The 24,494-nt window shown below is 42.4% G+C and overlaps 1 protein-coding gene across 2 annotated transcripts in view; it reads left to right on the plus strand.

Moving 5' to 3' along the window:
- Positions 1 to 24,494, plus strand: part of KCNN3 (potassium calcium-activated channel subfamily N member 3) — a 291,621-nt gene that overhangs the window by 239,168 nt on the left and 27,959 nt on the right. For both annotated transcript variants that reach the window (XM_036756376.1, XM_036756377.1), the window contains one exon: positions 13,980 to 14,121. In XM_036756376.1, the coding sequence (XP_036612271.1) occupies positions 13,980 to 14,121 (142 nt within the window). The remainder of the gene's footprint in view (positions 1 to 13,979; positions 14,122 to 24,494) is intronic.

Genomic DNA, 24,494 nt, shown 5'->3' on the forward strand with positions numbered 1-24,494 from the left:
AGTCACGTCCAACTCCCCATGACCCCATTTGAAGTTTTCTTGGCAAAGATACTGGAGTGGTTTGCTGTTTTCTTCTCCAGCTCATTTGACAGATGAGGAAACTGAGGCAAATAGAGTTAAATGACTCACCCAAGGTCACACAGCTAGTAAGTGTCTAAGACTGCATTTGAACTCGCAAAGATGAATCTTCCTGACTCCAGGCCCCTGCACCCTATCCACCGCACCACCTAGCTGCCCAGATTTGGCAATTATAGTTAACTCTGGAGAGAATAGTTTCTGTTGAGTCACGAGGTCAGAAACTAGATTGGAAGGGTTTGAGACATCAGCATCGGCCTTAGTGTCTGAGGGCCTGGGTTCAAACCCCAGCTTTGATGATTACTACCTATGTGATCATGGGTAATTAGCCTAACTTTTCTTTGTTTCTGTTTCTTCGTCTTTAACATCACTTGCACTACCAGGGTCGTCAGGAGGTTTTGTAAACCTTAAATGCGAGCTCCAGCACTGACTAGCTGTGTGTGCATGGGCGAGTCGCTTTAATTCTCAGAGTCTCAGCCGCCTGGTCTATAAAATGGATATATTCTTATACTACCAATCTTATAGGGTTGTGATGAGAAAAGCATTTAAAAACTCTACAGTATTTCATAAATATACATTATTCTTACTATTACTAATTTTATTATCATTAATAGTAATGATGACTACTACCGCTCACAATGCAACTCAACTCAAAAGCATTTCTTAAGCCTGTAGTATGTGTAAGGTACTGTACTAAGCATTAGGAATGATGCATAGCTGAAGACCATTCCCCGTTTTCAAGGGGTATATTCCTTGTGTGTGTATAAAAATACTCATTATATATATAATATATACACATACATATATGCACGCATACACAGATCCATGTATGTATACACATGCACATATACCTGTGTGTATTTATATCATACGGGGGGCCATACAGGATATAAATAGATTATTCAAAGAGATGGCGTAAGATTATGGATTTGGAACAGGAAAGAAACTTGGAGGTCACATAGTCAACCCCACCCCCTGCCCCAAAGGCAGCTAGGTAATAAAGCAGATTACACATTGGGCCTGGAGTCAGGAAGACCCGGATTCCAATCTAGTCTCAAACACTTAGGAAAACTACTTAACCTTGGTCTGCCTCAGTTCCTTCATCTATAAAATGGGGATAATGATGGCACCTACCACCCAGGGTTGTTGTAGGGATCAAATGAGTTAATATCTGTAAAGCACTTGACAAACCTCATGTAAACGCTAGCTGTTGTTATGGGTGAAAACACTAACAGCTAGGACAGTCGTGTCCTAGTACACTAGCTCTGGGGACCGAGATCTGGGTTCAAATCCAGCCTGTGAGACTTACTGCCGGTGTGACCTTAGGCAAGTCACTTTGCCACCTTAGGCCTCAGTTTCCCCATCTATAAAATTTAGAGGGTTGTACAGGACCCTTCAAACTTTAGATTTATGATCTTGTTGCTACTTCTTTTTATTTTTTTTATTTTTATTTTTTGGTGGCAGGATGGCATTGTGGCTAAAGAGCTGAACTTAGAAAGACCTAGCTTCAAATTCTGACTCAGATACTTCCTTTTCATGTGACCCTGGGCAACTCATTTAACCTCTCTGGGACTCAGTTTCTTCATCTGTCAAGTGATGAGATTGGACTCATAGTGTCTCACATTTCTTCCAACTCTAATCTGCGACCCTTTGGACTAGGGAAATCACGGAAGACTTCCGTAAGAGTGGCTGCCTGAGCTAAGCCTTAAAGGAAGCCGAGGATTCCAAGAGGCAGAGATGGGGACGGAGGACATTCCAGGGGTTGTGGGGTAGTCTGAATAAAGGCAACGAGGCAGAAGACTAAATAAAATGGCAGATTTAGTGCTGGGAACAGTGGAAAACCCCTCTGAGCCTTAGTCCTTCTCTTCAAGAACCTTAAAATCTAATTAGGGATTTAATGGGGAGACAAGATAAGGATACATAAGGAAGCAATTACCAATCTTGGCAGGAGGGCCCAAATGAGTGGTATGGACAATCAGTCAGACAGTAAACACTGGGGTTACAAAAGCAACCCAAAGATTTTCCCTGCCCTCGAGGAGCTCACAAACTAGTGGAGACAACCAGCAAAAAGAAATATATAAACATGGTTAGGAAGATTTATCTTCATCAATTCAAATCCAGCCCCAGACACTGCTAGCTCGGTGACCCTGGGCAATTAACCCTGTTTGCCTCAGTTTCTTCACCTGTAAAATAAAGTGGAGAAGGAAATGGTGAAAACTACTCCCATATCTTGGCCAAGAAAACCCCAAATGGGGTCCCAAAGAGTCAGACACAACTGAAACGACCCAACAACATGTGAAAACAAGCTATCTATAGGATAAAATAATTAACAGAGGAAGGCACTAGAATTAAGAGGGGTTAGGAAAGACTTCCTGTACAAGGTGGGATTTTAGTTGAAATTTAGTTGGGAAGCCAGTAGGTAGAGATGGAGAAGGGAATTCCAGTCATGGGGAGGGGGCAGCTGGAGAAAATACCCAGAGCTGAGAAAGAGTTTCTTGTCTGTGGAACATCAGGAAGACCAGTCAATCAACAAGCACTTATTAAGTGTTTACTATATGCAAGGCATTATGCTAAGGGCTGGGGATTCAAAGGAGGGCCAAAAACAGTCCATTAATGGGAGAGACAATATGGAAATAACCAGGGACATACAAGATATATTAAGAGTAGATGGAAAATAACTGGGAAGGGGAAGCATTAGCAGCTGGGGCGGGGGGTGGGGATGAGGAGAGGCCTCCTATAGAAGGTAGGATCTGAGCTGAGTCTTGAAAAAAGCCAGAGAAGCAAAGAGTTGGAAGTGAGAAAGGAGATCATTCCAGGTATGGAGAACAGTCAATGCAAAGGCCCAGAGGTGAGAGATTGAGTCTCCTGTTTGAGAAACAGCAAGTAGGCCAGGGTAATTTGATCATAGGGTGTATGGAGGGGAGTAAGACCTAAGAAGGAGCAGCTAGGTGGTGCCATAGTGCACAGAGCACCAGGCCTGGAGTCAGAAAGACTCATCTTCCTGAGTTCAAATCCAGCTTCAGACATTTTCTAGCTGTGTGATCCTGGACAAGTCACTTAAACCTGTTCGCCTGAGTTCCCTCATCTGTAAAATGAGTTGGAGAAGGAAATGGCAAACCACTCTAGCATCTTTGGGAAAAAATCCAAATAGGATCACAAAGAGTGGGATATGACTGAAAAAAAAAAATGACTCAATGTCTAAGAAGAGCAGAAAAGTAGAAAAAGCTTTAAATGCCAAACAGAGGACCTCACATTTTATGCTGGAGGTAATAAGGAACCACTAGAGTTTATTGAGTGGAAGGATGTGTGTCTGTGTCTGTGTGTCTGTGTGTCTGTGTGTCTATGATATGGTTAGACCTATGTTTTAAGATATCATTTTGTCAGCTAAATGGAGGAAGGGTTGATGTGAGGAGAGATGAGCAAGGGAGATCAATTAATATTTTCAATAGTCAAAGTGAAAGACAATGGGTCTGAACTAGGGTGGTATCTATGTGACTGGTAAAAAGGAAACATATAGTAGATGTGAAGTAGAAGTAACAGAATTTAGCACAGATTTGATGTGTGAGGGAGGGGTCATGGGTGATACTTTGTGAGCCTGGGTAACTCTCAACAGTATTAAGAAAGCTCAGAAAAAGGGAGGGTTTTTTGGGGGGTGGGGGGAAGAGATAATAAGATACCTCTGGGAAATCTAGTTTAAAATGTCCCCAAAAGATAATTGATGATATGAGATTGTAAGTAAGGAGAGAGAGAGTAAGGAAGGAGATATAGGTATAGATAGACAATAGATATATTTATGTAGATATAGGTATATAGTCTATGATAATTCATATATTAGATATAATAGATATATATTTAGAGAAAAATTGAATCCATGGGAGACAATATGATCACCGAAAAATAGGATAACTGCAGAGAGATAAGAGGTCCCAGAACAGAAGCTTGGGTGGCTGGGAGGTATGACATCAATGAAGCTCTCCCAAAGGAGGCTGAGATGGAGTGGTCCAGAGAGACAGGAGAACTAGGAGAAAACGTAAAGAGGAGAATGTATCCAAGTAGATGTTGTCAAGGGTCAAATGCTTCAGGGATGTCAAGAAGCATAAGGATTGACAAAAGGCCATCATATCTATCGATTAAGAAATCACTGGTGGTATAACAGTAAGTACTGGAGATGTTTAGAGGAGGTTATCCTCTGTAAGCCCAGTGGAATGTAAACATATTGAGGGCCAGGACTGTTTTTCGTTCTGTCTTTGTATTTCCCGCACAGTGTCTAGACATGTTGGGCAGCTATACCAGGTGCTCAATACACTCTTGGTAAACTGACTGGTCATTTTGTGTAAGTTTCTGTTTCTCCGACCAGACTGTAAGCTCCTAGGGGGCAGAGGCAGTGTCTACAATGCCTTACATATAGAAGGTGTTTAATCCTCATTTGTTCAATTGGACCGGAGATTGGAAAGGTGGGTTCAGGGAGAAGTGCCTAGCATAGGTTGGTGAGTGGAACAGCAAAAGGAGTAAGGTCCTCAGTGCCCCTAGATTTGAGGGACATAAAGGTCCAGTTTACATTACTGATTGCAATGTAAACAGTAATGCCTTGGAGAGGGCCCCTTGTGACTGTTTTTTTCAATATTCTTCCTGTTCTTAATCTATCCCAAGTGTCTGGGAAAGGCCTCAGGATTTGATCTGGGCCTTTGAAGGATACGTAGGATGTAATTGGGTGGAGAGAAAGTGAACAACGTTCCAGGAGCTAAAAGGACCAGATCAAAGTCATGGGATTGGAGAAACATCTAGACCATTTGGGGAGTCGGCCAATGTGGCTGGAGTGGAGTTTGCCTCTGATCATTGCTGAAAAGTAATCTTCTGTTCTTACAATTTTCTAACAAAGCAAAATAATGCTGGGCCAGCCATCCCAAAATAAGATAGGTCAGAGACCCTAAATCAGTGAGATCAGTGTGAGAAAAGTTTGTCAAAGAAGCAAGTTCTAAAAAGCCTTTGAGAAAGGATGAGGGGCGGGAAGTGGGGGCGGCAGTCAGTCAACTTCAACTCATTTCCTGTCAACCTGTTGCTGTATTAGATCACAGCTACTGTCAAGATGCTAGACTCTCTGTAAGGGGACAGACTGGTTCCAAACCAAGCTGAGGGATTTGGCAGCCACTTTGACAAAAGTTTGCTCGTAGAAAAGGAACAACTGGTCGGCTTGACTTGCTGCCCTGAATGAATAAAGCAGACCTGACTCACACAGTAAAGGCATAACTAACAATTTTGGTGCCTAGAACAAGGGGCAAAGAAATCCTGCCCTTCGGGACAAGCAGCCTGAAAAACATCCTAAGCCAGCTTTTGAAAGATAAATTCAATCCAACAGAGAGGCCTGTGGGAGAGAGACAGAGACCCTTGGACCATGGAAGCCACTTTGGGCAGTGCTGTGAGCGGCTCAGGCACGGAGGGTCTCTGCTGTGGTGAGGCTGCCAGGGGTGAGGAAAGTGGAGGAGAAGAAGCCTAACATCTCCTTGAACTAATTATTCTACCTCCCTAGGTGCTAAGCCCAGTCATTTCTTGGCTGCTGAAGGAGTCCAGCTGCTGCCAGTGCCCTCTTAATTTTGGTGCCCCCAAGGCAAAGTCCCAATTGCGCTATCCTAGTTATAACTTTGCTTCTTTAGTATGTAAGAGAAGGTAATGCAATCTTAGAGTCTGGCAAACCTGTCAGAGATAGATGACTATTCAGCATTCTGTCCTTTTTGATGTTATAGCCACTCCAAAAATAAGACTACTCCCAAATGGCAAACAATACATTCCAGACTTTCTCTCCCATGGTAGAAAAGGATTGTGCCATGAGTTGAATTTAGAGAAAATTTACAAAGGATTCAATGATCTTTTATTCTCTAGATCTACTTCTCAATACCTTCCATAAGTCTGATTGGGAGCTTTTAGCTAGTATATGAGAGAACTCAGGATAAAGCAAAGGGAATTACAGAAACCCAGAGTAGGAAGGAACTTCATAATTCGCCCAGACCAACCAAAAGGCCCCTACCCAACATCCCCAACCACTCAGTGATGGGGAGAATTCTCTATTCTACCTTTAGGCTGCTCTCTTGTCTGGGTGGTTTTGGGGGGTGGTTGGAGGCAATCGGGGTTAAGTGCCTTGCCCAAGGTCATACAGCTGGTAAGTGTCTGAGGTCATATTCAAACTCAGGTCCTCCTGACTGCAGGACCCATACTCTATTCACTGTACCACCCAGCTGCCCCTTAGGCTGCTCTCTTTGTTAAGAAGTTTTCCAGACACTGAGCAGATGACTCAGATCTCCTTAGCCAGCTCTAACTTCCAGTCTTGCATCTCCAACTCCCTACTGGATATCTCAAACTAGATGTTCCATAGACACCTTAAACTCAGCATGCCTAAAATTGAACTCATTATTCCCCCCCAAAAAAACCATCCCTTCTTCTAATTTCCCTGTCACTTTTGAGGTACTGCTATTGTCCCAGTTACCTGGGCTCAGAATCTTAGGTGCCATCCTTGGCTCCTTGCTCTCCCTTTCACTATCCCTACCCCCCATATCCAATCAGCTGTCAAGCCCTTTTACTTTCCACCTTCTTAGCATCTCTCCTATGCACCCCTTTCTGTCGCCTGATACTGCCACTACCTTGCTGCAGGCCCTCATCACCTCATATCCAAACTATTGCAATAGTCTTTGGGTTGATCTCCCTGCTCCAAGTCTCTCCCCACTGCAGTCCATCCTTCAGTCAGCTGTCAAACTGATCTTCCTAAAGCCCACATCTGACCATGTCATCATGTTGGTAAACTAGAGAGGTTCCCTATCATTCCCTATCACCTCCAAGACAAGATAGAAAATCCTCTGTTTGACTTTCAAAGCCCCTCACAAACTGGACCCCAAATACATTTCCAGTCTTCTTACATCTTCTTGTTTTTTCAGTTATGTCTGATGCTCTGTGACCCCATGGACCATAGCATGCCAGTACTGTCCAAAGATACCTCAATAGTTTGCCATTTCCTTCTCCAGTGGATTAAATTAAACAGAGGTTAAGTGACTAGCCCAGGGTCACACAGCTATTAAGAGTCTGAGGCTGGATTTGAACTCAGGTCTTCCTGACTCCAGGCCCAACATTCTATCCACTGAGCCACCTAGTTGCCTCTTACATCCTACTCTCTTCAATATACTCTGCAATCCAATGACACCAGCCTCCTTGCTGTAATCCCAACACCTAGCACACTGCCTGACTCATAGTAGATGCTAAGACACTCTTCCTCACATGCCATTTCTATTATATCTTCTTATTGCTCAAAAATTTGCAGTGGCCCCTCTTTTTTGATATCAAATTCTTCATCAAAGAGGTATCACAACATGTATAGTGGCTAAAGTGTTGGACCTGGAGTCAAGAAAACCTGTGTTCAAAACCCGCCTTGATACTCATTAGCTATCTGACCTTAGGCTATCTTTAACTCTCTGGACCTCAGGCAACCCTCTAAGACTGTAAGTTATAGATTGTTGGGCTCTGTATCCATTAGAATGTGGGTTTCTTGAGGGCAGGGACTATCTTTTTCCTCTTTTTGTATCCCCAGGGCTTAGCACAGTGCCTGGCACACGTGGAAGTTGCTGAGTAAATGTTTATTGACTGACTGCGTGTAAAGAATTCTCATATTGATGAAAGCGGAGGTCCTTGACATAGGGATGCAGTTCTTCATCCTAGTCTTCAAGATCCCTTTGTAAGCCCCTTCCCTTTTCTCCCAAACCCATCAGCCTGACAATCTCATTTCTCACCCTTCCCCTACTCAGAGCTTCAGCTTCAATCAAACTCCTATTTATCAAACTCCAAATAGCTTGTAAATTTCTGTTTTGGTACCTTTCCATATTGGAACTGGATGGTGGAACTGAGACACCAGTCAATCAGTCTACAAATCTTTATTAAATAACCACTGTGCTCCATACAGTGTTCTAAGCACTAGAATATAAAGATGGGCCCTCAAGGAGCTTATGTTCTAAAGGGGAAGCAATGCGAAAATAACTAGGTGCGTATAAGATCTATACAGTGGAGGTGGAAGGCACTAGCAGCTGGGTGTGGAGAGCGAGGTCTGGGGAAGAAAGGGGGATCTTAGTTGAGGTTGAAGAAGGGCAGGGATTCTAAGAGGTGGGAGGAAGGAGGGAAACTATTCCATGCATGGGGAACATTAATATATTAATATCCTGGCCAATAAGGGCTTGGTCCTAGGAGCATGCATGGGAGATTTTTGGATGAACTCACAAGGATACTTGGTGAGCTTGCTTCTAGAAGTCCGTGATGGCCAAGGAATGAAGAGTCGGAGCAAGTACAGTATTGGACTCAGAGTCAGGAGGTCAAATCCTGTTCCAGATAATTACTAGTTTTGTTTACCTCTTAGAGAGTCACTTTGACTTCTCATAGACTTAGTTTCCTCATCTGTAAGATGGGTGTAATAATACCTCCTACTTCACCGGGTTGTTGTGAGGATCAACTGGGATAACATACATAAAGAACTTTGAAAACCTGAAAACACTACATAAATGTTATCTATTATTATTAGCTAATATTCTATAACCATTCTTGTCCATTTACTGTGTGATGAAAAAGGTCTTTGGGTTGGCTGCTGAGCCAGAACCGAGAATGTACATAAAAGGTCCCAACAGCAAAATTTGTTCTCCTTCCTTTCTGGTAACTAAGAGATGTAAAGACCATTCTTGGGGAGGGGGGACCCCTGAGAGGGGGAAGAGACTAAGAGGATGCCTTTGCCACCCTATAAACAGAAAGGAAATGGTCATAGAATTCCTGAGCATCCTCTGAAGTGGAGAGCTGGGCCCCTCTGTTCCATATTGTCACACACTTCCAGAAGCAAGCTCGATGAACATCCATGTAGGTCCCCTGCACATGCTCACAGGATCGTCTCCTGCCAGTCTCTTGCACTCCCCCTACCCCCGCCCTTATACTTGATAGATGTCTCAGTGCTCTCATGTGCTTAGTGAAACCCCACCCCCCGCCAAGATTAATGGAAGTGTGTGATGATGTGGAGTGTGTGCGAGTGTGTGTGTGTGCGTGTGTGTGACAATGCGGAATAGCCTACTGGGTTGAAGAATTTTCCTTTTCATAGCTCTGGGGCTTATTGTTGTTGTTTGTCCTTCTTTCTCACAGAGGACCATGACATCAGGGAGGCAATGCCATAAACATGCAAGTGAATTGGATTTAATTGAGGGAGGTCTGTGCAAAGTTACCAGACTCGCTTTCTCTTCCAGAACCAATCTAGATCCAGTGGCAAGATATAAATCAGGTTGACTGGAGATGGCCCTAGATGCAGTGGGGACCTTGGCCTCTTCAAGCTAAGGTCTTTCAAATGTGGGATAATTGAAGCTCCCTCCTCAGTCTCCATGACAGAGTCCAGACAGTCAAATTTTCCACCATAGGGAAGATATGGCTGGTTACAGAGATATGGGGAAGTACACAGACCCTCTTTAATATAAAAACAACTTCTTTGGGTCCTTTATGGGACACTTTGAGTAACTCGTGTAATCAGAGAAGATGCCAGCTTTATGATCTGCCCGGCTAAGCCAATCAATTTCCAAATACATTGGAAACAGAGTGAGAATCTAGAGCATTATCACCAGTTACACCCCACCAGGGCCATTTAGTTTCATGTGAAGAAGCATAGAATCAAATATTTTATTCAGAGCATGAAAGGGAAGAAAACAAAATTGGGAACAAGACCAGATGGGGTTCTCAAAACAATCCAGTCTCCTTGAAGAATTGTGGTCAGAACAGGTGAGAGGCAGAGTGGGGTAGAATTCTATCCATCAGGATCTGGTTTCTATAACAATCTTATTTTAAATTCTAGTTTCAATACTCCCAATTCCCTAAGCTTAGCGGAAAATGGTGCAGGAAGCTGGGTTACCTCCCTCTCCTAGCCATAGAAATTCTCTTTTACAGCTCAGACCTCTAAGGAGAGAGCAGAGGGAGGGTGTCTTGGGAGTGAATCCTTTCTCTCCCACCATTCCATTTAGTAATCCCACTCCTAGGATACCTTCTTTCCCCCAATCTGATTGAGTCCAATGAGCATTTATTAAGCACCTACTATGTACATGGCATAGTGCACAGAAAGTCAGACCTGGGTTCAAATCCCACTTCTGACACATACTAGCTGCGTGATATTTTAGATGAGTCACCTAATCTCTCAGTGTCCCACACAGTGCTTTAAGGCTATAAGTTACGATAGGTCAGAGAAGGTGTTGATCTCCATCAGCAGAGAGAATTTCTTCATGGGAGTGCCTTATGCCAGTAAAATCACAGGTCCAGTCCAAAATGTACACGGCAATATGCTATGTACCAGGGCCACAAAGACAAAAGTAAGAAGCAGTTACTGCCTTCAAAGAGTTTACAGTCTACTGGAGGAATGCAAAATATCAACAGGTAATCTGTGTGGTACGGATCGGAACTAGACCTGGGATTTGATTTTTATAAGGAATTCCCAAATAGATGACAAGCTTCTTCTACCAACGTTTTGTTGTTTTTCAGTCATACCTGACTCCTTGTGACCCCATTTTGCGTTTTTGTTATGTTTTGGGGTTTTTTGGCAAAGATCGTGGAGTGGTTTGCCATTTCCTTCTCCAGCTCATTTCACAGATGAGGAAACTGAGGCCAGCAGGGTTAAATGACTTGCCCAGGGTCACACAGCTAGTAAGTGTCTGAGGCCGGATTGAACTCATGAAGATGAGTCTTCCAGATTCCAAGCCCAGTGCTCTAACCATTGTAGCACCTAGCTGCCCTCCCTACCAATGTAGGTTGGTCCTTCTCTTCCACTTATAGTCTTAGTTGCCTAGAACATTGAAAGGTGACTTGCCCAAGGTTACAGTCAGTATGTGTCAGAAGCAGGACCAGAATCCAGGCTTTCTTTACTCCAAGGCCAGCCCTCTCTCTATCCATTATCATGAAGGGATTCCTGTAGGACACAGGGAGCTGGACTCTGAAGGAAGCTAAGAATTCCAAGAGATAGGAATAATGAAGGAATGCATTCTAGGTAACCTCAAACACACACACACACACACACACACACACACACACACACACACACACAGAGTCTACCACCTTCTTCCAAAACTACTCAAGACTGACATCCTCCAGAAAGTCTTGACCTTGCTTGTCTCAGACAACTCCTTTATTCTCTGTCCATACAGTACTTAGTGTGCACTCTCTTCATTTGTATTAGTTTATGCTTATTTGGTTTTTCCTTGGCATCATCATTAGACTGTCTCCTCTCTCCTATATCTAATCTATTACCAAGGGTTATTGAGATTTCCTCTGTAAAATCACTGTAGTTCTCTCCTTCTCTTTCATCCTCCCACAGCCACCACTCCTCAATTCTTGCCTACATAACTTCACATCTGGATTATGGCAAATACCTCCTGAGAAACCAACCTGTCTCTAGCCTTTGCTTCTTTCAGTCTATTCTAACGCTTGGCAGATTAATCTTTCCAAAACCCTGCTTTTCTAATAACTTCTATAATTACAAACACTGTGAGAAAAGCAGTGCTATCATCATCATCATCATCATCATCATCATTTTTGCACATGAGGAAGCCAAGGTGAAGTGATTTGCCCAAGGTGACCTAGCTGGTAAATGAGGGCAGGCATTCAGGGCAGCTCTCCCGAGGCCAATATCAGTACTATTTCTGTTATAGTACACTGCTCCTACATAGAAACTGGCAGTGGCTCCCCATTGTCTTTCTAATCAAATCCAGACTCCTCATTCTGCTGTTATCTAATATGGGCTGCATCTTCTCTAGTCACCACTATCTCCTGTTATATGATAATACACATCAACCAAAACAGATAGATCTCCTTCCCCTCTGTCATTCCCCACACACAAAGTGTTCATTTTTCATTGGTATTCCTTCCTCCTGCCCCATTTCTCCATGTGGTCAGATCTTTCAAGCCCCATCTCAAGTCATCCTTCCCCAATACCCTTGGCACATGAGGTCCTATCCTCTGCCTGATCTTCTGTAATATTTATTCTGAATGCTTTTCATTTGAAAATTGGATGATAGCCTTCCTTCTTTTCTTCTCTTCTTCTTTCATGTATGTAACTTGTGTTCCCACAATAAGAAAGTAAGGTTCTCAAGTGTAGTGAACCAGACCAGACTTCTTTTGTGTGCATCAGAATGCCAGAAAGCATTGGGTACCAGGTACTCAACAAATTCTTGGTAAATTGAATGGTCATCTCTTACGTGTGGATTTTTGTTTTTCCAACTAGATTATGAACTCTTTGTGGACAAAGGCGATGTCTTCTCTACTTTTTCTGACTCTACCCCGTGACCATGATTTTCATAAATAGTAATAATAATTCCTGATTGTCTAAAAACACACACAATGCCTAGTGTGGTAGCTTTTATTCAATGGATTTCTTTGACTGATATCTTTCACTTTTGTCTTTATAGCCCAGGTAGAGAGGAATGTGGTATAGTAGATAGAGAGTTGGCCTTGGAGCCAGGAAGACTTGGGTTCAAGTACCACCCCAGGTACTTGACTTTGTGTGACTTTAGGCTTTATCTTCAGATGCTCTAGGTGACCCTATAAGACTTTAAGTTGCAAAGAAAGTACTCACATTAATAGAGGACGTTTCCTTATCTGGGTGTTCCTTAAAACAATGAAATCACAGGTCTAACCCAATTCATATCCTATCCCCAATTAATGCCTAGTAAAAGGTTGGATGAATTGAATTCACAAATTGGACAATGACTGGGAATGCAGGTGTGGAGGAGATGATGGGAAGGTATGAAGAACACAGGCAGGAGCCAGTTCAATTTAACAAGCATTAGTTAATGCCAGGTACCAGAGAAACAAAGACAAAAATAAGCCAGGTTTTTCTCTCAAGGTGCTTACATTCTGTTAGGGGAAAGCAATGTGTACATAGAGAAATAAACATGAAATATATACTCAGTAAGTACAAAGTAATTTCCAGAGAAGAGCACTTTCAACTTGTAGCTTCCTGAAATTAGCAATGATAGGTCTGTGTCACAGCTACGGAATGGAACACTGAATTATACAAATACCCCCCATTGAAGGCCATTAATGGTTCCATGAAAAGATGATTTTTAAGGGAAACAATGTTACCAGGGGGCAGTTGGTTCCCTTAGAACATTGTTTACATATGTGTAGCTAGTAATATGGCAACAGTAAAGAAGATGACCTTCAGGAAAGTCGATACCGATTCTCACTGTAGGAAAGCAAACAGTGAGCTCTGTGGCGTTGCAGTGAGGTTTGGTTGTAACATACTAATCATTATTAATTAGTATTAATTAATTATTATAACATACTAATGATTATTAATAAACAAAATGGATCAGGATGAAGTTGCGCTGTTAAACGTGCTATTAAACACTGAGTCAGAGCAGCCTCCCCTCCAGCCAAGCATAAAATTTATTTCTTGGGAGTACGTAAAATTTCCTCACAGGAAATTGAAAGGTGGGGGAGTAGGGTTTTATTTTTTTGTACTTTTGGACAGTTTTTTCCCGGTTCTCCAGTTGAGTGACTTATCAAACTATATAGTTTCAGATGAATCTCACCCATCTACATTGAGCCTGTCTGTTTAGTAAGGGAAATTAAATTTTGCTATAAGATTTCATCAAAACATATCTTATCAGTTTCAGGAGGAGAGTTATAATGGAACATAAATGGAACATAAACCCAACGGCAAGCCTGCAGACCTCAGTACAAACACAGTCAGGGGTTGCATCTACTAGGCAGAAGGTATCTGGAGAAAGCCCTGACACCCTGATACCATTAGGCCATTGACCTCAGCAGGAGAATCTCTGATTTTCTTGTCCTTCCTATGTTTGACTACCACCTTTGGTCCCTTGAGTGACTATTCACCATACTGTGTGTATTCCTCTTGGCAGGTACCACGACCAACAGGATGTAACTAGTAACTTTCTGGGTGCAATGTGGCTTATCTCCATCACATTCCTTTCCATTGGGTATGGGGACATGGTTCCTCACACATACTGTGGAAAAGGTGTCTGTCTTCTCACTGGCATCATGGTGAGTATCTATATATATATTTTTTTTCCTCCCAACTTCTCTAACACAGCAACTCTATGAACTCATACTTTCTGTTCAGACCACAACATTTTACACACTATTCTTCAGGTTAAAAGCTGATGGTGCTCTTCTTTGGCTGCATATGTCAGTCAATCAGTAAACATTTATTAAACACCTACTGCATGCCAGGCACCATACGAAGAATGTATAATTGGGTATGAAAAGTCAGAGTTTTCTACAGGTCATTTTTAGTTTCCCCAAGGTCCAAAATATCCCTGTCCTTCATAAAAGGAGTTTCCCAGTCCATGAAAAGGCCTGGGTCTTAAAACCTTATGAAGTTTAACCTAAAATGAAGCCTTGGCCTTTTTACTTTGGTTACAGCTGGTCAAATGGAGAAAGCACTGATTGGAGTTAATGTCAGAAAATGCTGGTTTTGTGTCCTGGTTCTGCCATTTCCACCCACTGGACACTGAGCTACTAACTTAACTAACTCTTTGAGCCTTCATCTATAGAATGGGCACACTGATATTTGTATGACCTACCTCACAGGGCTGTTGTGAGGATTTAAGTCAGAAGGGACGTGAAGTGATTTGTAAGGCTTCTGTAGCTCTCTATGATGCTATAGAAAAGTCATCAGTTATCATTAGTCTATCCTCATCTTTTTAGTCATCCAGTTCCATTCAACAAGCATTTATTGAGCACCCACTGTGAGTTAGGCACTGGGGCTGCAAAGTAAAAAATGAAACAGTCCCTACCCTCAAAGAGGTTACATTCTTCTGGGAAGAAATGACACATATCTGATAAGTACATGTCAAATATATGCAGAGTAAATACAATTAAATTTCAGTAGAGGGAGAGCAGTTAGAAATGGAAGGATCAGGAAAAGCTTTGTATAGAAAGTACCAGCACAGCTGAGTTTTGAAGAAAGCTAGGGATGCTCTGAGGTAGAGATGAGCAAAGAAGAGCATTCCAAGAAGTTCGGCAAGCCTCATTTGCAATAAGCAATATAACTCCATTATTAGTGGATATATGGAGGCACTCCCTTGATATCTCCTTTGTCTGGCAGTGGGCAAAGGGATGATTTAAGAGGACAGAACCTGCTTCCTTGGAGAACTTTAAAGCTAAGCAAGCCAGTGATTATTCTTCAATGGTTAAGAGCAATCTTTCTTAGACATGAAGAGTTGGACCAACTGAAGATGAATTTTCTTCCAATTCTCTGAGTGTTTATGTATCATCTTGGTAACTTGGTAACTCTCTGAGGTTTAAGTTAATTTCTCACCGAACCTACTGTTGTCTGTAATATTCCTCCCCTCCCCATTTTGCCATTAAGCATTTTCTAGGCCTTGTCTCAGCTGATCTGAACCCAACCAGACTTTACCTGAATTCAGGGGAATACCATTGTTGGCTTCTCCAAGAGATTAACAGCCAGGCCCTAAAAGTAACAAATAGGAAGACAATTGTGCAGTCAAAATTATTCATGTTGTTGGGTAGCAGGCTAGTAACTGGTGTGAGGCAGTTTTTTTTTCAAGAATAGATACCAGACTAAGTAAAAGTTTGGGTGGCCCGTATTAGCAAGCAAGTTTCAACATAAAAGTTAATAGCAAATGGCTTAGCACCAAGTCAGGGATAAATCATCACTGTGTGAGCCTTAGGAACAAACACCTCTAAGAGTTTAGCAGAAAACTGCATGGCACAGGTCCACCCTTCACCAACAAGTAGGGGAAATTATTCTTAACCAAAAACTGCAAAATTGTATGGAATGATGAAGACTTTCCTGAGTCCCATCAAGATATCTCCTGGAAGATTAGAATTTCTGCCACAGAAACATCATTTGGTCAATGTCAACCTACTCAATCAGTGACGGGCCGGGTGATTTGGCAGCCATCTGATTGATGCACCAAGCTGTCAACCTTGCTGTTATTTTTAAACACCAGCCATTCTCTCTCCCAGCACTGAAATTCAACACATCCAGGAAACAACCCCTATACTGACCATTTCACGGGTTTCTTGACTGTCTCTCATCTCCATGCTTCCTATCTGGAAAAGGTGAGTGGCATGGGCATGAATGACTCCTTCCTGATGACCTTGGCTCTGCCCCTTCCTTGTCTTGTGACCTGAAGCAAATCAGTTAACCTGCCCAGTCCATTACCTCATTTGTTGGCTAGCTAGACCATGGCTTCTCTGAAAGGTGTTTCCACTTCCCTGGGGAATAGTGGTAACAAAAGAAAAAAGTATAGACAATAAAGGATCTGCAGTCCCTCTTCATTATTAAAAATTCAGGGTGTCCCATGTCTCTTTTTTTGAGCAAAACTCCTCTGCCCAAATGTGTGAATTTTTTTTTTACAAAATTGTCAAGATTTCTCTTTTTTAACTTTTATTTTATATTTTTCAGTTAATAAGTATTTATATTCTCTTCCTTTCAGCTCCCCCCACCACCACCACTGAAGGGGAAAAAACCCCACATACTTAGTAACAAGTATGCATATTCAAGCAAAATGAATTCCTGCTTTGGTCACATCCAAAAATGCTCCTCTCATTCTGCATCTTCATTGTCAGGATTTTCATCCAAATGTAAATTAGCTGCCTCACTCTATAGTCTGCCACCATTGAGAAACCCTGGTGGTGTTTTTGTAACAAGAAACTTGCCTGCTCATGCGGAGTCATCCCTTTCAAGGGTTTGAGTCCCTCCCTTCCCGCGCCACCCCCCTCCCCAAACCTGCTAATACTATGTATATCTCCTGATTATTATTTCGAGTGTACTTACTAATGGTAGGCCTTACAGTTTGGTTACCATGGACACCGTGAAGGCCGGGGCCAGGCCTACTCACAATCGAAGAGGAAGGATTTGTGTATGCATGCTGTAAATAGTCTTAATCATTGTTTTCTTTCTGCTATCTCAGTAGCAGTGCAATTATCAGCTATTAAGCCGGGGGTATAATTGTCTGAGCAACTTGACGTGACTGGCATAGAGCTGGTGGATCTGGAAGACTTCACCCTCTCCCCCTACACCCCCAAAGCAGATAGGTCAAAGTACAGTGTGGTTATTTTATTCAATGGAGGAGATTTTATCACAAACATTCTGATGCATTGAGGCAGCTATATATAGTATTAATAAACACTATATAATAACAAATATGTAATATATTTATTTTATACTTATAAAATATATAATGAACATGTAATACATTCATTTTATATTTAAACTATATGATAATAAATGTATAATATATTTGTTTTATATTTATAAAATATATAATAAATACATTATATTAATATGTATCATGTTATATAGAGAGGCAGTGAGGTGACACAGTGGATAGAGTGCTGGCCCTGGACTCAGAAAGACTGAATACAAATCTGGCCTTAGACACTAGCTCTGTGACCCTGGGCAAGTCATTTTACTGCTGTCTGACTCAGTTTCCTAATCTATAAGATGGGAATGATAATCACACTTAATTCCCCCATCCACCAGGGTTGTGATGAGAATAAATTAAATAATTTTTTCATAGTGCTTTGCAAACCTTCTCACTATTACATTGAAGATTTAAAACAGAGAGGATGCTGGGACTCTGAAGTGTTGTCCGCAGTGCTCCCTTTGGATTCTGAAGGTGTGACATACAACCTGGCCGTTCTAGGCCCGTTCTGTTGTATCTTCATTACAGTGAGTCGGGCTCTCTGAAGCCCAAATGGAGCATTAATGAGTTATGGGGTGGGGGTGGGGGGGAACAGCTGGCAGAAACTGCTTCGTCAAAGCCCGTTAAACACCCTGAGGTCAAGTAAAAGCTTCATGAGATCAGGGTATTTATTTAGGCTTAAGGTGAGCCTCCGGAGGAAGGGAGCGATAAAAGGAATGAGGAGGCAGAGTCACTTTCGCAGGGTGGTGGGGAGGGGAGGTGGTGGTGGATAGGGAACAGAGAATTCAGCACGACATTTGGTGGGTTTCCATTTCAGAAGATCAATTTCTCTCCTGAAACACCCACACAGTTACCAAGGATCACTTAGTCTCAAACCAGCCGATGTTATTTTAGTTGTTAGGAGGAATCTGCTATCCAGCTGTAAACTCTCCTGGCCCCTCTGTTACATTTGTCACTTACGTTTATGTGTTATTTTCTTTTCTGCTTCTTTAGTTAAGGACACATCATCCTTATCCCCTCAGGATGGGGTTTTTGCCCCCCTCCCCCAACTTCTAAAGGCTTTCCAGCTGGGAAATGTTTCTTGGAAACCAGGAGCAGGAGGACAGGAATGGAGGAGTCCAGAACCTCTGGCTTGTTTCCAAGCCCCATAAATCAATTAGGTATTTTCACCCCGTCTTAGGCCATTCTTTTCCTCGTTGCTGGTCCTTGGGTTCATATTCTGCCTGTCATGTCCCACCTGTCTTCCTAGGAAAAAGAAAAAAAAAACAACTCCCAAGATCCACTTACCATTTCTTCTCGCTGAGAGAATGAGAATCAGAATAACTCCAAGTAAGACCTAGGGAATAGGGTTGGTGTCAACTCTGACTCAGTACTTGGCACATCCAAGGGTAAAAAGTCTGAGTCACAGATTTGCTCCACATTCTGACCCCACAGTGGTCACATAAGCAGCTGCTTACCCATTTCTGTCTTCTCCTCCTTCACTGCTGTCTCCAACCTACCAGCCTGTCTCTAAATTCTCATGTTTATGCACAGTAAGACTCTCTTGGGCCAAGATCAGCCATTTTGTGTTAATGTCCTGTTCCATCCCTTAAAACTGTGGCACCTCCACCCTCTTAACATTCATTCATCATTCATTGACTGCCTAGAGAGTTCGAGGCACTAAGGGGAGGGATACAATGATGAATAAGGCATAGGCCCTTCCCCAGAGGAGCTGAGAGTCTGTCAGGGGTGATAAAATAAGGATGCCAACAACTATACAACAAAGATAACATGACATAGTGGAAAGCAGACTGGACTTGAAGTCATAGAATCCTAAATCTAGACTTGGAAGGGACCCTAGAGGCCATCAGACAATCCTTTCATTTTACATTTCTCTACACATGAGGAAACTGAGGCGGGAAGGGGTGGGGTAAGTGACTTGCTCAAAGTGTCAGAGGCAGGATTTGAATCTCTTACCTCTGATTTTCCCCATCAGTTTCCCCATATGTGAACTGGGGAGGGGGGAGGTTGGACTTATGACCTTTAAAGTCCCTTCCAGCCATAAATCTACAAGTCATTTTGAATGTGATGTAGGTACCACAGGACAGGTGAGGCCTAAGTGTTATGGGAATAAAGAGAAGGGAGAGATGGCTAACCTCAAGGTGCCTCGTCTGGAAGAGAGAAACCTCAGTAGGGGACCTGGGGGGGGGGGACTTCATGAAGAAGGCATTTGGGCTGGGCCTTTCAGGATGGGTAGGATTAAACAGAAGCAAACAGGGGAGGAGGACTTTCCGGATGAAGGGATCAGCATGAAAAACAAATCAGGCATCGCTTGATGAAAGAGGAGGCTCTAAAAAGCCCATCTCACAGTCCAAGGCTACTTTTCTCTAAACATCCTGACCATCAGCCATTAGATTCTGGCTTAGACTATAGATCCCTTTTTGTTTACTTCAGCATTTATTTATATGAGAGACAGTGTGTCCTGATGGGTAGCAAGCTGACCTCGGGGGAGAAAGACCTGGGTCTAAGGCATGTCTCTGCCTCATACATACTACCTGTGTGACTCTGGGTAAGCCCCTCAACCTCTCAGTGCTTCAGGCAACTCTATGAGATGGTATTAGTTGCAGTTGTTTGTTGTTATTGTTGTCATTGTATTTCAGTCATGTCTAACTTTTTGTGACCCCATTTGGGGTTTTCTTGGCAAAGATACCAGAGCGGTTTGCCATTTCCTTCTCTACACGTGAGGAAACTGAGGCAAACAGGCTTAGGTAACTGAGTTTTCATGACCTCATTTGTGGTTTTCTTGGCAAAGATACCAGAGCGGTTTGCCATTTCCTTCTCTAGCTCATTTTACAGATGAGGAAACTGAGGCAAACAGGGTTAGGTAACTGAGTCTTCGTGACCTCATTTGGGGTTTTCTTAGCAAAGATACCAGAGCGGTTTGCCATTTCCTTCTTTAGCTCATTTTACAGATGGGGAAACTGAGGCAAACAGGAGCAGGTGTTCATTTAGAGAGGAAGCTCCTCGCCATAAGCTCCCCACACAGATGAAGTCACAGGTCTGGTAAACACAAGAACAGCAACATTGAATAGAAGGCCACATAACAGAGGAATATCTTTTTTAAAACAAATTTCGTTGATATCTTTTGTTTCTATATCATACACATTTTCCAATTCACCCCTCCTTCCCTCTCCCAGAGAGCCAACATTTATAAGAAAGAAGAAAAGAAAAAACAGTGAATCAGGACTAACCAGCCTATTAAAAAGAAAAAAGCCTGACCTTATAGGTAGTATTCAAATCAAATGAGATAATAATCATAAAGCACTCAGCATGGTACCTGGCACATAGTAAGTGCTACGTAAATGTTAGTTGTTGCTATTATTCCATACTTACATTCTACCCCCTCCCATCTCTGCAAAGAAGTGGGGGAGGGGCATCTTCTCATATCTCTTCTTGGGGCCCAACCTTGGTCATTACGTTTCACAGCATTCAGTTTCGATTGTTTTGTTGTTCTTTCTATTTATGTTGCTATAGACATCATGTGTACTGTTCTCTTGGCCCCACTTACTTCATTCTGCATCAGTTCATGTAAATCTTGCCAAGCTTCTCTGCATTCCTCATACTTGTTTTTTATTACAGCACGGTGACATTCCCTTATAGTTATGTAACACAACTAGTTTAGACATTGTTGGGTGGATGAAGCCCATCCTTTGAACACCAGTATTTGTGTGGGGCAGCGAGGCGGCTCGGTGGAGAGAGCGCTGGGCACGGAGGCAGGAGGACTCATCTTCCTGAGTTCCAGTATGGCCTCAGACACTTAGTAGATGTGTGATCCTGGGCAAGTCACTTAACCCTGTTTACTTTAGTTTCTTCATCTGCCAAATGATCTGGAGAAGGAAATGGCAGACCACTCCAGTATCTTTGCCAAGAAAACCCCAAATGGGGTCACAGAGAGTCGGACATGACCAAGAAAGGACTGAACAACAATTTGTCCAGTGGTGCTGGGGTGGCTACACATTACAGAACACCCCAGGCTCCAAAAAATTAAAGCAAAGGATCGCATAAAGGGAAATGGAGAGGTGAAGGAAGATATGAGTTGACTGCAACATAAGCATCTGACCAGAAAAGGAAGGTGATCTCACTTATGTAGGATAATTAACATGTTCCATTAGGATCCACAGATCTAGATTCCTCTAGAAGAGCCCCCATTGTATTATGTGGTCTTTCCTAAGGAAGATTTACAGGAGGATATGGATAAGAGTCCCATAGAATGAGGGGTGGCTGGATTGCAAAGTATACTACTGGAGGGAGTGGAGGGAGCTAGCAGCCAGTAAAATATTGGAGTAGTAGGAGTTTGGTATGCACATTCATGTTTGCATGTGCATACATGTACACACACACACACACACACACACACACACACACACCCTCTGGTGAAAGTTGCACAGGATTAGCGTTCCCCTTTGTCCCTCTTCACTGGCCAGAAGGAAGGGTCTGGAACTTTGGTACACCATTTCCCAGGGTTGTTGGTCCCCAGTCTAGTCCTCAGGAGGCTGCCACTCTAGTCAAAAGAAATTTTTCTAAGAAACTAATCATGGCTGCCTCCCTGACTTCATGTATATGACAGCTTTTATAAAGATGAATGGCTGAGATTATAGTGACTTAAAACAGGCCCTGAGGTAGTGGATAGGGTGCTGGACCTGAAGGCAGGAAGAGCTAGGTTCTATTGTGTTTGCGTTTGTATATGTGTTTGTCCTCCATTCTCGAAGAGGACCATGACATCAGGGAGATGATGACATGACTTGCAGTTGACTTGGATTTGAGTGAGGGAGAGCTGTCCAAGGTCACTAGCCTCACTTCCTCCTCCAGAGCCATCTGGGTCCAGTGGCCTGATATTCACCAGGATGACTGGAGAGACACTTACCAGCTGTATGACCCTGAACCACTCATGTTCTCCCTAAGAGCCTCAGTTTTCCCATCTGTAAAATTAGAAGGTTGGACTAGATGACCTGTAAACATTCTTCAAGCTCTAGATCTATGATCCTCTATTTAAATTAGAAGAAAGTGAGAAATGACAGCTTGTTCATCTACCTGCTTCCATGCCAAAATTTTTCCTAATTGTATAAGACAGATGGTCCTTCAATAAAAATGCTCTCATTTCCAATCAGAGGCTCCCTGCAGTTCGGCTAGATGGACTGTGAATCATGGTGAGCTTTTCTGTATAGTCCATTAAGAAAATGGGGGAACATAACCTTACATATAGGTAATGAAATATCCTGATTAATTTTCAATAGATTGCCTACTAAGCACCCAAGAGGCTTGGCTTTTTTTGTGTTTGTTTGTTGTTCAGTCATGTCTGACTCTTTGTGACCCTATTTGGGATTTTCTTGGGAGACTGGAGTGGTTTGCCATTTCCTTCTCCAGCTCATTTTACAGGTGAGGAAACTGATGCAAACAGGTTCAAGTGACTTACCCAGGGTCACACAGCTAGTAAGATTTTAATTCAGGAAGATGAGACTTCCTGATTCCAAGCCCAGTGCTCTTTCTACTATGCCACCTAGCTGCCTCAACAAGAGGTGAGCCATAGTTTTATTCCACCACCTGTCTCAGATAATTTGAATATAAGCATCTTGAAGACAAAGATTATTCTTTGTTTTATCTTGGCATCCCCAATACTCAAGACAGTACCATGAAGACAATAGACAATAAATGCTTGTTGAATTAAATTGAATTTAGGCATAGGTTTGCCTGTAGACAGGGGGAATGAACAAGGATAAAGCTTGTGGAGAGCTTCTCCAGTCCCATATCTCTAATATTCTATGATGCCCCCATATCTTCTGGGCTTCTGGCAAAAGTTCATTGTAATAGAATATAAAGAAGAAGGGTTCTCTCTGGTCTGTTGAGAGGAAAGGTTGCCTGGGTATTTATTTTGGACTAGATTTTTCTGATGTTCTTATTGCTTTGCTTTTGAAAACCTACCTGTCTAGTAACAACTACAAACTGGATTCTCCCATTGCCCAACTCCATTCAAAATTGGGCACAAATTTCACACAGATGAAAAGAAGGCCCAACTACAGGGACGGAGAGGAGAAGAGGAGAGAAAGACAGTTCACACAGACCCTTCTCTTTTTCCTTCATTGTAATAGAAGTGGGTAGTTGACCATTCCTGAGAGAAATGCCAAAATCTTTTAAAGGGAGCATTTGTGAGATGAGAGGAAATGTTGCCAGCTTCAGCTATGCCAAAAATGTACATAAGTTTTTTCTTTATAAAGGAGACAAAGAGATGAAAAATTAGAGAGCTGGGAACAAAAATGGCCAAATGTTTTCCTCCCAACTGTTTGTTATCTGATGTGCTGCAGCATCTTAAAAAAATCTTTCCAGCCTCTTACAAATGAGTGAATTTTAAAATACTAACAGATTTAATGAACCAGAAATGTTATTGGTCAGTTACCTAAGTGAAGAGGCACGTCTCCACCTCAAATTCTTGGACACAGATGATATAGCAGCTGACAACGTCATTTGATAACTAGTGTATCAAACTGTTAGTTTCCACAGACTTGTAGAACTGGATCAGAGAGTGAAAGGATCAGTCTGTAGGAGGTTGGACGTGGCCCCTGTCTGACTAACAGAGCTAAGAATGAGATCAGCTGCCCTGGGAGCTATGTCGGAGTATTGATCAGGTGACCAAAAATGAACATTGAGAAAAGCAAATCTATCCATTTCACTAATGCTGACAGAAAGACCAAAATAGGACATTCCATATCAAAAATAAATAAATGAAGGAAGGTAAACTGAAACCAATATGTAAAACGTTGTAAGGTGTCCCTTTGTTCTACCCAGTCCCCCAAACAATTATCAACTCAGATGACTGGAAGGAAATTGAAGGGTCAAGGAAATCAATTCTATCACTTATTTACTGCGAAATGTTGGCCCTTTCACTGGCTTTCTCTGCACTTCAGTAGAATGCTTAGCTTCAGGAGGATGCTTACTGTAATTAAGGAGGATGCCACTATTTTGGAAGACTTTGAGTATTGTCATCAGCTTGGGGTGCCATATTTTTAGAAAGAACAGTGACAAATTGGGATGATTCCAGAAGAGGGTAAAGGGGATTGGAGATTATGTTATAAAAGGAAATAGGATGATTTAACCTGGAGCAGAGAAGACTTATTAGCAACATTCTGTCTCCAGTCTAACTCAATTCAACAGGTATTTATTAGCTATCCATTCTGTGGGAGTCACTGGGACTTGCAGGGAGAGAAG

Source organism: Trichosurus vulpecula, chromosome 4, assembly GCF_011100635.1.
Source record: "Trichosurus vulpecula isolate mTriVul1 chromosome 4, mTriVul1.pri, whole genome shotgun sequence".
Lineage (NCBI taxonomy): Eukaryota > Metazoa > Chordata > Mammalia > Diprotodontia > Phalangeridae > Trichosurus > Trichosurus vulpecula.